The sequence below is a fragment of the Ziziphus jujuba genome, chromosome 11 (assembly GCF_031755915.1).
Source record: "Ziziphus jujuba cultivar Dongzao chromosome 11, ASM3175591v1".
In the NCBI taxonomy this organism is placed as follows: domain Eukaryota; kingdom Viridiplantae; phylum Streptophyta; class Magnoliopsida; order Rosales; family Rhamnaceae; genus Ziziphus; species Ziziphus jujuba.
This window is the reverse complement of record NC_083389.1, coordinates 18,617,407-18,634,138: the sequence shown is the minus strand read 5'-3', so window position 1 is coordinate 18,634,138 and position 16,732 is coordinate 18,617,407. Positions and strand designations below refer to the sequence as shown.

The 16,732-nt window shown below is 28.8% G+C and overlaps 1 protein-coding gene across 1 annotated transcript; it reads left to right on the top strand.

The window, feature by feature from the left end:
* Positions 1-11,379: 11,379 nt before the first annotated feature.
* On the top strand, positions 11,380-13,123 carry LOC107405229 (uncharacterized). Its single transcript, XM_016012255.4, has 4 exons — positions 11,380-11,714; positions 11,819-11,939; positions 12,042-12,451; positions 12,576-13,123. The coding sequence occupies exons 1-4, from the start codon at positions 11,680-11,682 to the stop codon at positions 12,808-12,810; spliced, it is 801 nt and encodes a 266-aa protein (XP_015867741.3). The 5' UTR covers positions 11,380-11,679; the 3' UTR covers positions 12,811-13,123.
* Positions 13,124-16,732: the final 3,609 nt, after the last annotated feature.

Genomic DNA, 16,732 nt, shown 5'->3' with positions numbered 1-16,732 from the left:
GGAAGAAGAAAACAATAAAAAAGTAGAGAGAGATAAGAACCCATGTTATCCTAACTTTGTTATGAAGAAGAAAGAGAGAAGTGTCTATCTTTGTGTTATAGAAATCCTATACACATAGCATTTTACATAACCTATCATACCAAACTCATGGGCTTGTTGAAGCCCATACAGTGAATAATGCAATTTACGTATGACAGTAGGTTGAGTAGGTCAACAAAACCACCAGGTTGTTTTATATAAACAACCTCTATAATAATCCCATTTAAGAAAGTATTTACATCTATTTGTCTCACATCTCGATTAAGAAAGGCAACAATGGATAAAACAACTTTTACAGTTGATAACTTGATAACAAGATTAAAAGTCTCTTTGAAATCCAACCCAGTTCTTTGATGGAAACCCTTGGCAATGAGACATGCTTTATGAAGTAAGATAGAACCATATAAATTATTTCTTATTTTGAATACCCACTTATTTCCTACCAATTATTGATGATTAAGGAGGCATTGAGGATCATGTATTATTAACTTTAAAGCAGCAAACTCAACATTCATGGCTTTTTTTCCTCCAAGACAAAGAAGTGTAGAAAACATGGATATAGGTTCACCCATAGGAGGCACGGGTTATACTCTTGTTGAAAATAACTTAGGTTTAAAAATACCTACCTTAGCCCTTGTTATCATCGGGGCAAATTGGCTGTAAAGACCGAGTTGGCAATTAGGAGAATTGTCGACGGTTGGGAGTGGAACTAATGATGAAGAAAATGGTGTGGACTGTAAAGAAAGATCTTGAAGAATCCAAAGTGCACGTGTAATGAAGTTAGTGGGTAAAAGCTCCATAGAAACGGAGGGTTACTGCAGAGTGGAGAATTTTGTTGATGGAGATGACATCGTTGGATAAAGATTGTCTTGTAATAGATATTGGTGATAGGGATTTATCATCTTCAATATTTATGGTGCTAGACAAGGTGGAATCAGATACACCTAACGCTGTTTAGGATGGCTCAAAATTAATTGGGACCAATCATTTATTGACCTACAAGGAAAAGTTGGATGGAAACAAAATACCAGGATTAGACATAATATTTTTGGTTGTACAGAGCCTAGGTGATTATGAAAAAATATAGCATTTCTCATTAAAAATTACATTTGGAGAAATATAAAATTTGTCAATTACCAGGTTTAAATATTTATATCCTCTATAGGATGAATTATCCCAATAAAAACATACTGTGTAGTATGAAAGCTAATTTTTTTTTTTTTGTCCAATCAAGAAAGCACTCACACCCAAAGCATTTTAAAAAGGAAAAATCATTTTTTTTAATAGCTTTTGAATTGGGGATAGAACTCTTAATACTTTGGTAGGATGCCTTAATTAAAAAAGCGGTAGTAGAGTACGCATTCCACCATTGGTATATTGGCATTGAGCTTCGGGCAAGAAGAGTACGTACAGTCTCAGTAATATGACGGTATTTTCTTTTAATTTTCCCAATTTCATTGTGAGTATAGAGATAGGGATGTTGATAAATAATACTAAAGTCATCTAGAATTGGTTGTAAGGGTTGATATTCTCCTCCCCAATCAACTTGAAAATTTTTTTTTTTTTTGCTTGTTAAATTTTCAACCATTTTTTTAAATTGTAGAAAAATTATTTTTACTTTAGATTTAGATTTCATTGGATATATCCAAGAGAATCTGGTAAAATTATCTTCAAGTAATAATACCTGTACCTTTTGGTTGATTCAACTAAGGTAGGATCTAAAACCAACGAAGATCAAGTCTAATGGCTCATGACCAACGATAGTAGAAGGTGGAGTGTATAATCGTTTGTTTTTCCCTAATTGACAAGCATTGGATAAAGAATTACATGATGACCATATAGAAAAAGAATCTTTGCATTATGAAGCAACTTTATCTATAACAAGGGTTTGGGTGGCCTAGCCTATACTGCCACAACTTACATAAAGGAGATTTGGAACTAAAGCATCTAAAAGAATTTGAAACATTATTCAAATGAAAAAGATAAGTCCTAGGAGCATCATGAAAGTCTTTGGGTAAATGCACTTGGTAGAGACCATCTTTAAGTAAGCCTTTAAGAAGAATCCTCTTTGTAGCATTGTCCTTCATAAAAACATAACAATTAGTGAATTCCACTAAAACATTATTACCATTGGTGAGATGAGTAATACTCAACAGATGTTTTTGTAATTGTGGAACATGAAGCATGTTAATTAATTTCATTTGTCCATTATTAGTATTTAAAAGAGAAAAACTAGTATGAGTTATTGGCAAACCTTGGCTATTATTGATGATAAGCTTGTCATTCCAAAGTACTTATTCCTTTTTAAGATGTTGGAATGATTTGATGTAATGTGATTGGTGGCACCACTAACAGCAACTCTAAATTAGCAAGTACATTGGGTTATGCATAAATTGTCTTGGTATTGGCTTGACTTGTGTAGATTTCATAATATTTGTACTAACAACGATTAGCACTATGTTACGTACTTTACAAATCTAACAAAAAACTCAATTGCTATTGGTATTGTTGGTGCATCGATGACCTCGATCTCAACCTCTACACAAAAAAGGTGCATCGTCCTATTATCCATGGGTGAAGGGAAGATAGTTTTGATTAGTACCTTGTCCTTGATTGTAGCCTTGCCTATTATCAAATTTGTTTGGTTGTTTGTTGGCTATGTGAGCAGAAGTAATATCCAGTGATGTGGATTATTGACTTCACACTTCTTGATTCAACAACAAAGATTGAACTTCCTCGATTATCATTATTCTTTAACCGGAATTGATATTGGTTACAATAGTATCATAGTCTAAAGGTAATCATGTAAGAAGTTGCATGATAATAACCTCATCTGTGATGGAAAAACCTGGCATGATTAGTGAATGTGCAATATTTTTCATCTTAGAAAAATAAGAATTGATTGAAAAAAAGTAATTGAATCGTAAGGTGCATGATCTTAGCCTTTGATTGACTTCCAAACTTAATGTTTAAAGGAGCATCATAATTGATGGGCAATAAACTAAGCTAATGCCTGACTAATTTGTTTGAATATCAAAAAAAATAGAAAAGAGAATACAGCCTACAAAAGCTTGATTGAGACATCTTCATTGATGATACTTCGAATTTAGTACCATTGCAGCAACTGTTTGTCCATCAACAAAAATTTGTGTAACAATGGTGATGAATGATGGCTGAAGACTTCCATCAACAAAGCATTCCAGATTGCATCCGATTATTGCTAGAAGGATTTGAGAACGCCACATGATGTAGTTGTGTTACTCTAGCCAAAATGGAAAATTGAAGGTTATATAAGAAAATTTTGGTGTTATGTGGTTGGAATAATGGCAAATGAAATGGTGGAAGAACTAGCCATTTTTCTAGATCAAGAAAACTCATTTAGGTATACTATTACTCTAATACCATGAAAGATGTAACAATAGAGTAAATACCTTACTGTATATATATTACTTAAAGTATAAATAGGCATTACAGAGGCATTATCACAGCCATACTCTTACCTTATATACTCATATCATTAACAGTACTTCTATTATATTTATAAGACTTACATAAGATTTACACAATATAACAACAACAACTTAGTTTCACATTGCTTATCAGAACCTTTATCACTGGACACATCAGCAGTTGTGCTATCAAAATGATATATCAATTTATGTTCGAGTATATTTATTGTTGGTATATGTGATTTATTATCTTTATTGCATCTTTAAATGCACATACAATTGATTAACAATTTTTATGAAGGTGAGGATTTTCTACACTTTAAATGAGAAATGTTTGATATATATCATTTAAATAATATCCCATCATTTAAATATGTTTAGATTTTTTTAAAAAATGATAACAACTAAATAAGAAAATAACAACCTTTCAATTTGAATGGACTCATCGATAATTATCATAAAAGGTCAATTGGATATTTTTTAAACTTGTTGATAACTTCTTTTTTTTATGTGACAATTAACATGGAGGGCATAACCTACCATATAAAATGTTCTTACTTTTTGTCATAAGATCTACACAGTATCCTTACTATATTAAAATCCATTATATATTACATAATATGATTTTGATCAAGTAAGTTTGCCTACTAGCACATAAATATAGGTCAAAGAGGGAATATAAAATTCATTTCCTAAAAATCATCTTCCAACTTATAATGAAAAATATGATAATGCTCCTTCATCAGGGAACCTCTTTCTATGTAGCCCCGTAGCCTTATAGGAGCCCAATAGAATTATTAATGAGTAAAGGTACCATGTAAATATACCACTGAATGGGCTGCCACATAACAATTAGATTTTAAGTTTTAAATTATTAATTAAAGTATTATTCATAATTTGTTATATCATCATGACACCGATTAATATTATAGACTAAAACCATACTCATAGGATAACAATTATATATACACAACGATTGATGAATTAATCTAAAAGCCTAGTTAGGTGACAATTGTTAATTATTTATATTCCTAGTTAGATGATAATATTTAACACTTATCATGTTAACAAATTTCTAATATAATATGAAAACTATATTTCTGAAATATTAAAAATCCACATGAAATATATGTTTGGGTTTAGTTCACAGACTATTTTGTCTACTTTTTTTTATTTTTTTTTATTTCTAATTAAAACAAATTTAATGATAATTTTCTTCGAAAAATAAAATAAAATGGTCGAAAACAAAAAAAAATAATGTTTAATTTGATATTTTACATCTTTTAAAGGGTAATAGATGCGATCATGATAGGATCGCTCCTGATGACCTTTTCGAAAACCAAAGATGGTCGTGTCTAAGAAAATCCCATTGAATCGGTACTTTTATTTAGTGGGACTTCCCCATAAATTGAATATAATCCTATAGCATAAAAGAGAAAAATGACATTTTTTAATAGGAAATTTGAGATCGTAGTAATACCCATAAAGAGTTTCAACTTAAGAAAAATAAAAATAGAAATAAGCATATATATTAAGTTAATCCACCGAAGCATACTAAAAGAAAGTAAATGAGTCCAAAGATAAATACAATAAAATATATAATAGTCTCATGAGCAAGTAGAAAAGAGACGATACATCTGCAGCGAAAATATGTCAAATGTGAATATGCGATAATAACGAACTATACGAAGGTGTGATGATGAAATGATGCCCAGACGTAGCCCATACATGGTACACACCAACTTCAGTCGAGCCTAAGGGAGCAATTTAAAAAAAGAAGAAAAAAAAGAAAAAAACCTATGAGATAAGCTTAGTGAGTAAATAAAAATAAAGTTTGGAAAATAATTATACTTACTAAAATATTTCCCTCAAGACCTTCCATTCACTAGTTATAAAGTCCCTAGTTTTGAAAATTGATTTTATCAAAACCTGAATTGTTCTCCAAAATTATAAAATGTTTCTTTGGTTTATTAAATGACATAAAATAATAAAATCAAACTATAATTTATAAAAATTAATTAAATGATAATTTCTCAAATATTAAAAACTAAGAGTAACAATACATATCTTAAATAACATAATCCAAAGAATCATCAGTCACTCACATACCAAATCCACACTGATATTGTCATACGACCATACTTAACATCCTAATATATCACAGAGCCATGGGAAGTGAAAAATTATCTTATAGTCATTAGCATCTTAAGACACCAGAACTAAGATCTCACATCTAACCTCAATGAAACATATGTTCAGTATAGGATGGTAATAGAGCATGCATACCAATGTCCGTCAAATCCAATAACCAAGGTAAAGTAATGGTACACAATAATTCATAAATCTAAAATTTCATAACCTATATCTATTTATCCAAGAATATAAATTTTCCACAACTACCATTATAAAATAACTATAGATACCGACATAATCTACACTCATATTTTTATAAATAAATATCGAAATATATTATGCCACAATACTTCCACGATTATACTAGAAAATAAAATAATAAATCATGTAAGACATTTATCGCAAAAGGTAAAATCATATAAAATTCGTACTTCTAAAATGCAATTAGTAAAATGAAAAATATTTATAACCCCAGATATTTTCAAAAAATAAAAATTCACTCAAGCATCACAATTCAAACCAACTCCTCTACCGAATAGCCTCCAATATTAGCCTCGATACTTAAAATATTAATAAAATATTTCTTAAACTCCAAAAATTATACTAAAAATATTAGATACGTATTGATGTCCTAAAATAATTTTAATAAATCTAAATTTTTTTTAAATTGGAGATCGAATAGTCCAATTATACCATGAGCCTAAATACTCAAAATTCAAAATTAAGATTTTTCACATGAAGATCAATTTTTTAAAATTAAACCTTCTTTAGGTCTCATTAACGCCTAATTACATTAATCCAATTTTAATTTTATTCAATTTGTCCGAGTCCAAATTTATCTAATGTTAAACTAATTTACCTAAAAATAGAAAATTTATCAAACGACATCCAAAATTTACAAATTTTGTATCAACGAAAAATACGATGTTATGCTTACCTTGGTCTAAGAACCTCGTTGACGGTCAGAAAACCTCCTCCAAGTTTTAGTCAAACTTGATCTTGATAGATCTTTCAAACTGTGAAGAATTTTGAAAAACAAAGAAAGGATTTGAGTTTAGAGGGTCTAAAATAGGGAGGATATATGGGGTAAACTAGAATGGCCAAACTTCGGCAAAACACGCAGGCCACCATTCTCAACTTCAAATGACCAATCCTAGCATGTCCAAAGGTGGTCGGTCGTGGGATTTTGGGGTTTAGTTGAAATTTTAGTGGGCAAGAGCCCTGTTCAGTGTGTGTAGATGGTTTTAGGCAAAAAATGGGTGATTCTAGTGAAAATCCTATCTATTGTTGGTGGTTCGTGAAGAGGATGGGGAGCTTACTAGGTCCAACAGTTTTGATGGGTTTTGAGACAAAATAGATATTTTCTAATTTGTTTAATGATAACATGCATACCCATGAATATATATAGGCCTAAAGTCTACTAAATGTCAAAATTCAACACTAGTTTGAACATAGATAAATATTGATATTTAAAACCTTTCCAGAATTATAATTTTCTAATTGTAATTTAGAATTTGATATACTACCAATCTATGAATTCGTATCGATGAGCTCTATGCTATAATGTATCAATCAAACCAAGATTTTAATCAATAAAAAATCAAATTTAAGGCCCACTGGCAGTCCAACTAGTCAATTTCTCTCAACCCAAATAAAATTTAAATTCAAAATTCCAAACTTAGGATGGATCGTCACATATCACTTCCAAACTTTATTTTGCATTTGGCTTCATGCTTGCATCCATTCAATAAAATAAAAGTTAAATGATATTTGGTACATTTCCCCTTTATTATTTATCTATTTTTTTGGGAACAAAGCTTAAAACATATTAACTTTTCAACCGGTTGAATGTGGAATACGTCTTCCAATCATCCTAAAAAACCCAATGTATAGTTTTATATCAATAAAATATGTATATTTTTTTTCTCTTATAAAAGGTTTTGAAGTACCAAGTTTTTAAATACCATCAGAAAAACATAATGTAAAACTGTTGGGGTATAATTCAGTTTGCCAGAGCCATTGCCCAACTCACAAATGCTCTCAGTCAAGCAAATGATGGAAAGTGGTCCAGTAGTTTAATGATAGTTAATGATCTTAAAGCTCTTACAATATTCATATTCGAAACAGGTATTCATGCTTGGTAGGCAATATCAATTAATAACTAGAATTGCTTATATAAATATACTAGTTACTCTTTTCTTTGAGTGCAGGGCAATCCAGTTTGAATACTCTAAAAATAGTAATCATGTTCTTCACTTCATGATCTTATTTTTTCATGAATCATCAAATTCAATCATTTCCCATTTCACACGAAAACAGATATGCAATTAGGCACAATCATGGTTACTTGCCCAACCTCACTTGATGCTTTCTTTTTAGCTTCCATTCCATATATTACTTTTAATACTCCTAGAATCTACTACAATATGTCTTATTTATATTTATATTTATATTTATATTTATATTTATATTTATATATATATATATATATATATATATATATATATATGTATATATATATATATGTATGTATATGCTGCAATGTTTACTTATACGAAAAGGCAAAGCAAAATCATTTTAGCTTCATACATAAAAATTAATAGAGGTGTTACAAACCAAATTTTGAATTTGATACATTCATGAACGTGTGACAATCAGCTCCTTCTCCTAATTAATATATTAAAACCCAAGAAAAATATGCACTTAGTTTTTCAAAACCTAATTGTTAATGATGTTATTTATGTGCACATTTTGAAATGTATTATTTTGTTTTGTTTATCATTTACAATAATTCCTCGCTCATTTTGGTATTTCAAACTTATGACATTCCAATTGTATGTATAAGTAATTTACTAACTAAGTCAATCTTACTTAACTTGAAATATATTATTAGCAGCAATTTAATATAATTGCAACAAATATATTTGACTTTGTTTGCCATGACTTCTTAAATTTTGCTTATGAAATACCACTTTCACTATTAAGGTTCAAAAGTAATAAAAATGTTTAGATAGTTTCCTATAAGAGGTTTAAATCTTTTAAATAGATTATAACCAAAATCAATAAAGTGTAGATTCTCGTGAAACTTTTATGAACCTTATAAAAGAAGCTAAAGATATCTTTAAGAAAAATGTTATTGGTTACCACTAATAATTATCATTTATGGGATATGTATACTATTTAACAATTTAAATAGTTGTTTAAAATGGTTCACTTTCCTAAACTAAGATTTTAGAATAAAAAATTTATGTATAAAAAAAAGATGTCAATTAACAATTGTCATATCAATCATAATCTCATTAGTGATTATCACCATTGATGACAAATAGCAAAATTCTATTTTGTAACATTTTATTTATACAAAGATAATATTGTAGCCACCAAATATTGGATATTAGATGATGTGACAATTTGTTATTGATTGACAAATTAATATAATCATCAATCAATATAAATGAATCCAACAAGACAAAAACACATTATTTGGCATCCATGATTTTGATAAACATATTTAAGTATTCTAGTTTTATTTGTTATATTCTCAAAAAAAAAAATGTATTAGTTATTATTGTTATATCAAAATTGAAAAGAGGTGAATGGTGCTTCAAGATAAAGAGCATAATTTTAAAATAGAGATATCTTTTAGATGCTAAATAGTTAGATTTTCAAGGTACTCCAACAATTTTTTTTTTCAAAAAAAAATCTCTTTAATTTAATATATATATATATATATATGAATAATACATTTTTTTATAAAGTGATATCATAATATTGTTGGAATTTACACCTCATTAACTAAGATAGTAAAGCTTCAGGCACTAAAATATTCATCAATTTATTTCCCATATAAGTTGTCATAATTATAAAAATTAAATATTGAGAAGTGAACTTTTAACAAGGATAAATAAATAAATAAAATAAACTAATTAAATTTTGTTACATTATTTGGTAAATAAATTTGGTAAATATTTTTGTAACTTTAGCATTATTATAACTAAAAATAAGATAAAATTAACATAGTCAAGCTAACTTTTTATTTTTATAAGTAAAAATAAAAATGGGTTGGAGTCTACTTTTAAAATGAATAGTATTGAATAAATTAAAAGTAGATTGCCAATGCTTAAAGCACCTACAATAACAATGTGGACTATGAAAATAATCATACCACATAAATGATATAAATAGTTTTTTACAAAAGTTAACTCTTAAATAGTATTCTCTAAAATAAATGTCAAACTAATGTAATCTATACATTGTTAAGTGAGCATATACTTTTAGAGGCTCAATTAGACATTCTATTTTTTTTTTTAATCTTAAAAAGTCAACTTTTCAAAAAAAAAATTATAAAATATTTTATTAATTAATAATAATAAATAATTTTTATATACAGTATCATTAAAAAATAATTTTAGATTTAATTATTCTTTTTACGCTATATATATATATATATATATATTTAAATAATATTAATTTTTGTATCAAATAAATAACGATTTACATTTATTATTAGGTATGTTCTTATGTAACATTTTTTTTTTCTTTTATTATACTTGGATTCGAGGTTAGTGCCTATTTAAAAACAAAAATTCTACAACTCGTTAGTGAACGTGTTCCGTGTTTATAGTATTTTTGTGTAATTTAAAACTCAAGTAGCAACAAAGAAAGTACAAAAATAAAATAAAAAAGAACAGTGAAGGCCCATTTAATTGACTTCAATACTTTTTAGTTTTTTGTTTTTTACATTCATACGCTTTCTTTCTTTCTTTTTTCCTTTTTTTTTTTTTTTTTTTTTGGTTGAAATGTGAAGGCAGAAAGATATTACAATTCTTAAAGGTAACGTTGAGGTGGGGATAAGACAACTCAGGACCATCACGTGACAGCAACTGCCAGAAGTTGCTACCTCAAAATATTAATTCCAAACTTCAAACTTCAAATTTTAAATCTACTCTTTTGATCTCTTGACTTCATTTTATAGCGCATGCAAATCAATAAATGCTTTGTCTAAATTTGCTCAATTCTAAAATAATGGTCCGTGAACTCTGTATTTGTACTGATAGTCCACTGTTCAGTAATTTCCAAGTATCTGATCCATGCTCTATCATTGTCTGGTCGGTGAAATTGAAAACTTATATTTTGAAATATAATTCCACTATTTCAAAATTGAATAATTCAAACTTCAAAGAGTGTTTTGCTTTTTTGGCTAAGAAATTCAAAAACATTATAGTGCAAAACAGATTGTCATCTATTAGCTTAGATTTTGAGTCCTATTGTCTTAGATTGGTCATATTTGTCATAAACTCCTTTTTATTTTACATGTACTATCTTATGCTCCCATTAAACTAAATAATTATTAATTTAAAATAATTTACCAAACAAAGAGAAAAAAAGCAATCAAAATTCATGTTTATTTTGTTATGGAAACTATGAGTAATGAAGCTTGTGATGAATTTCTAGGCGGACAAGGTGGAGCCTGCCTTCCTTCTGAAGGCTCCTCCAAGCTAAAAAAAAGGCGAAAGTGTTCGATTGCGGTTTATGAAGCATGAAGTACTTTAAAGTTCAACTTTAGGAAATAAAAAAATGAAACCCTAATAATTATTAATATTTTAGGTAATACAATATTAAGGTTTATAATATATATATATATATATTAAAAAAAAAAAAAAAAAGCAGTTAAAACTTTGCCAGAAAAGAAAGAAAATTACAGTTTCACCAATGTACAATTAACAAAGTGAGTGTCTCCAGGCAATGGGTATAAAGTTTAAAACCCACCTGATACTGCAAGCGGATAGAGTCCAAAGCCTCTGGTCTTGGTTTTCAAAAATTGACAGAGTTGCAATTTTTGTTTTTGCACAAGCAAATATTCTCTATTTTTTAAAATAAAGGAGAATATAAGCATTCCCTTGGATGTCTGATTTTTTGTACAACATTTTGAAAATTTCATGCATCTGATCTGAAACTCTTCAGTATCTGGAAAAGTGGGTTTTGATTTTTATTTTGAGCAGTACCAAGATTAAGACCAAGAATTTTCTGCAGAGGAAAAAAACCAGAGGAAGAGAAAATGTTGGCCAGTACTCAAGAAGACAGAACATGGAGGTGGGTTTTTATTCTTCTCTCTCTCTCTCTCTCTCCCCCTCTATATATATATATATACATAAATATATTTATACATTCCAAATGTCGTTTGGGTTTTGTCTCAGTGATAAGAAGATGGAAGGAGATGACGGTGTGAGAACTGTAGAGTGCCTAAGAGGAAGACTTCTAGCAGAGAGACAAGCTTCAAGGACTGCAAAAGAGGATTCAGAAAAAATGGCCAAGAAAGTATGTATGCCAATATAATTTTTCTACATTATACTAATTCCCTAATTGAAGGTTTTGAACCATTTTTATCAAAAAAAAAAAAATTCGTGGGTATTATTGCAGTTGATGGAGTTAGAAAACCTTCTAAAAGAAGAAATCAAGCAAAGGAACAAAGCTGAAAAGAAGCTTAAATTCATGAAGAAGAAGCTTGAATCTTTAAAGACTTCTTCATCAACAGAGCGTTCAAGTTCTTCCGAGAACTCCAAAGTTTCTTGCATCCAATCGACAAGTAGTACTTCAGCCCCAAATGATCGAGAAGAAGAAATTGAATCCAAATTCCAGGCTACAGGCTCAGTAGCTTCACAAGAATCAAGCCACAATGATTCACAAACCGCAAAATCTAACTTAAACCATGAAAACCCCTCAACTTCTTCTACTTCCCAATCTAGTTCCAGCTCAGAAAATTCTTTCCCTGAAGAATTCTGCCAAAACCCATCTCAGAAATCTCAAGATTCGAAGCCTGATTACAACAGGTAATTAATTTATAATGTGTTTAACTTCAAATCTGTGTAGTTTTTCATCTGGGTCTTTCTGAGCTAATCAAAATTACTAACTTTTTATTTTTATTTATTTATTTATTTTGCAATTTTATCTCAGCTCTTCAGAGTTTAAATCTTCAGTATCAGAGCACGAGAATTACAATGAAGAAAATGTGGATAACTCGCTTGCACTAGTTCCAGTGAGTTTGCCTTCGATCTCTCAGACTGCTGAGGTTAAACCAGTTCCAGTCCATCAAAGTGTTAGAGAAGTTCTTGAAACACTAAGACATGCCAGAGAAAATATCCAGAGCACAATGGAGAGCAGAAGAATGATTAGAGTTGGTCCAGTTTAAAACACAGATAAGAAAATCAATTTTCCTTTTAGATAATATAGAATACTCAAAACCTAAACTAATGTATTACGTTTTATGCAAAAAAAGAATATATATATATATATATATTAATGATTTAGCAGTGTAAGAAGAAGAGGATGAAGAAGAACATGTATTTTTGTGGATGTAATAATTTTGCTTTTAACTCACAGATAGCATGTGAAAGTGGGGTGGGATTTGATGTTTTGGTTTTGGGCCCCAAACTTGCTTCCAAATATGCTTTTCAGCACCAGTAAATTGAGTTTTTGTTGAAAATGGGGTCAGAATTGAGGTAGCTCTCGTGAATGTTTTTTTGTGTAGGATATGATTTTTTTTTTTTTTTGTTTTTTGGTTGGGCTTTTAGGCCAAGCTAGAATTTGGCATTTTTTTTCTCTTTTTTTTTTGACACCGTTTTTGCATGGTAATGAAAATATAGGAGCATGTGCAAAGACCCAGTTGCTTTTGTTTATCCTAAACAAATATAAAAGCATGTGGAAGGTTTTTGACTTTCTTTGGATCTAAGATTTATTTTATTTTATTTTTAAGGAGAGGAAGGAGAATAAGACTTCTTTGGTTTAATTAACAGACCTAAGTTTTGAAAAAAATAAATAAATAAAATAACAAATCTAAAAGCAAGCACCAAAGGCAAGTGAGTAACTAAAACCTAGGTTTCTTAAGTTCAAATGTCTAATTATCATCAAAGTTAAGGACCCGATACCAGATCAATATATAAATAAATAAATAAAACTATGGACCCGATAAGATTGTTTTCCAGGCACTTAAAAAACTGGGGGTTAATAATTTCTCAAAATATCAATTTCTTTACCTAAAAAAACTTCCCATTTTTTCCTTAACTCGATAGGAAAAACAAATTCCGGACCCTAACTAGCTAGATAAATTTGATGGAATTAAAATTTGTAGATTGCTTGAATATTAAATAAAATAAAAATTTTCTATAATTTGTCACATTATGATATTATCCTTTTTTTTTTTCTTTTTTTTCCATCAATGATAAATCCATAATTTGTTTCATCAAATTGAATTAATAGGGTTCCATTATTAGACTGTATAATAAACAAAAATAGATTATGCGGAAGATTAATCTTGTAAGTAAAAAAATAAAATAAAAATCTGGTGATTGGTTTGAGAAGACAAAATTAAGTGTGTAATGATCTTACAATCTGTCTCCAAATTTTGTGTTTCAAAAGGAATCAACTGGCTTAGTTTGAGGCTTTGAGCTTTGCATTTGTTTGCTTAGGATTTGATTAGCCAAAAACATGTTTAATGCAGCCTATAATTTCAATTCGTTCAAAGACAACCAAAACTTTTACAAAAAGACCAAAACGACCGAAAAATACTCCTTAAACATCGCCTTTAGTGTTGTATATTATATATGCAACCGAGACCAAGGTTGACATTACAGCTTTTGAGCTAATGAAAGTGAGAATATATGAAACCCAAAAAACCGACCAAATCAAAAGAAAGTGGTATAAATACGTATTTGCATTTCCCCAAATACAGGAATGGGTCTAAGTCAGATTTTGCTTTCTCAGCTTTGGTTGTCAAAAGGAGAATTTCACATTGCACATTGCCTTCCTGCCTGGTGAAAAGATGGGAATTTGTCATTGTCAATTTCAAGCTAGCAAAGCCTAAAAGGACAATAAGAACCATTTCATTTTTTTGACATAAAAGGTGTCTTACAAATAATAATAATAATAATAAGTGACATAAAAGTGAGGAGCTTCAGACCCACCACAAAACTTGGCTGCATCCATTTTTTATCCGTACTTAGTTATTTTACTTAGTGATTTTATTACCCCCAAAAAAATTGTTAATTACACTTTCTTATCTTTTAATTTCAATTTACAATTTTAACACCTACTCAATCCTCTGTTTTATATGGTGCACGTCCAGACCTAGCAATTTGGATCATGACACGGCGATACAATTCGAAAACGACACGGAATAAATGGGTTTGGGTTTATTATAAATGGGTTCGGGTCATAATCGGGTCAACCCGTTTAACACGATTATTAATCGTGTCATTTTCGGGTTGACCTGTTTAACTCGAAATTGACCCGTTACGACCCATTTATTAAACGTGTCAGTTTCAACCCGACACGATTATATATCTATTACAACCCATTTAAATTTAATTTTAAATTAATATTTTATCACTAATATAATATTTAATAACTAAAAAATATTATAAATTAAAAATTTTATAAAAATAATTTTCTATTACTAATTTTTTAAAAACAAAAAATACATCTTTAATAAAACAAAAACATAAAAATAAAAATAATAATAAAAAAATTTCTGGTTAATAGGTTAATTTTCGGATTAACGGGTTAATAGGTTAGTTTTCGGGTTAATAGGTCAATTTCAGGTTAACGGGTTAATAGGTCAACACGACCCGTTAAAATAATCGTGTTAAACGGGTCGTGTCGTGTTGATCTGTTTATAAACAGATTGGGTTAGTGTTTTAGGTACCTAACATGATTAATAAATGGGTCGTGTTCGGTTTAGGCATTTTTGACACTATTATTAAACGGGTTGACACGAACACGACCCACCAACTCGAATTGCCAGGTATATGCACGTCAGTCCAATCTTATTTCTTTAGTTATTACCTTCAATACTTGATTTCATATTTATAGCAACCAACATAATACATAGTTCTAAAATACAAAATTTTATTAACATTATTTCATGGTTCATATTAAACGATTCACATCATATCAATCCCATTCTCAGTATCAGATTGCAATGAATCAACGGGCACCAAATCAAAAAAAGAAAATTCAATACCATGGATTTTAAAATCAAGCATTTATATTGTAAAATTTTAAATTAGAAAGTATAAAAGTTTAATTAACTAAAACAAATTGTGATTTATTTAGCTTACAATAATATTAAAGTTTTCAAAATATTAACTAAATTTATTTATCAAATAATAAGCCGAAATCAAATGATATAAGTACTAATTAATTAATTTATTTTTTTATTTATTTAAAAAAATATTTATATTTAAATTATATAAATATATCAATAAATAATATATAAACATATGTTATTTAATAATTATTTTGGTTATTTAATAATTATTTTGGTGCATGTAGTATCACTGTTTATCTAAGAATGTTGCAAAAATAACATAACATTATGAATAGGACAAAGATCATCTTCTTATCTAACTTTTATCTAATAATCTTTTGAAGATCTTTCAACATGTGGGATTAATAATCTCTTACAGACAAGATCTATTATTATATTAAACTAATGCTACTCTTTTTTTTTCAACAATAAAGTTTGCTAAGTTACTAAAAAAAATGTGAAAAATTGATTTTGAAAATAATAAAAATTTTGAAAGTCACGTACAAATAATAATATATATATATATATATATATTAAATTTTATTAAAGATTATTATCATTACACGTCCTTAAATTACATCTTATTTTACAAATTGATCCTAATTTTTTTTTTCCGCAAATTAATCCGTAAACTCGTTCAAATGTATCACCTTTAGCCCTTTTATTAAATTGCGTCTAATTTGGCCAGTTAAACACAGAAAGCAGGTTCTTTCCAAAAAAAAAAAAACACATAAAGCAGGTAAAAGCATTTTGAAGGGCAATAATGATCTTTTCACATTCATTTTCTTCTTTTTCTCTTTATCTCCATGCCTCCTCCAGTCATCCTCACACTAAAAAGTAAAAAATCCTTGCAGTCATCTTCCACGGACACCAAATTCCACATTCTTTTAGTAAAAATTATTCAACGAATTAACAACCACATTAAAAAAAAAAAATGTGGATGTAAAAAAAGCGTTCAACCAAAAAAAAAAAAAAAAAAAAAAAAAAAAAAAAAAAAAGAGGAAAAGCAAAAGTGAAGACCTCAAAT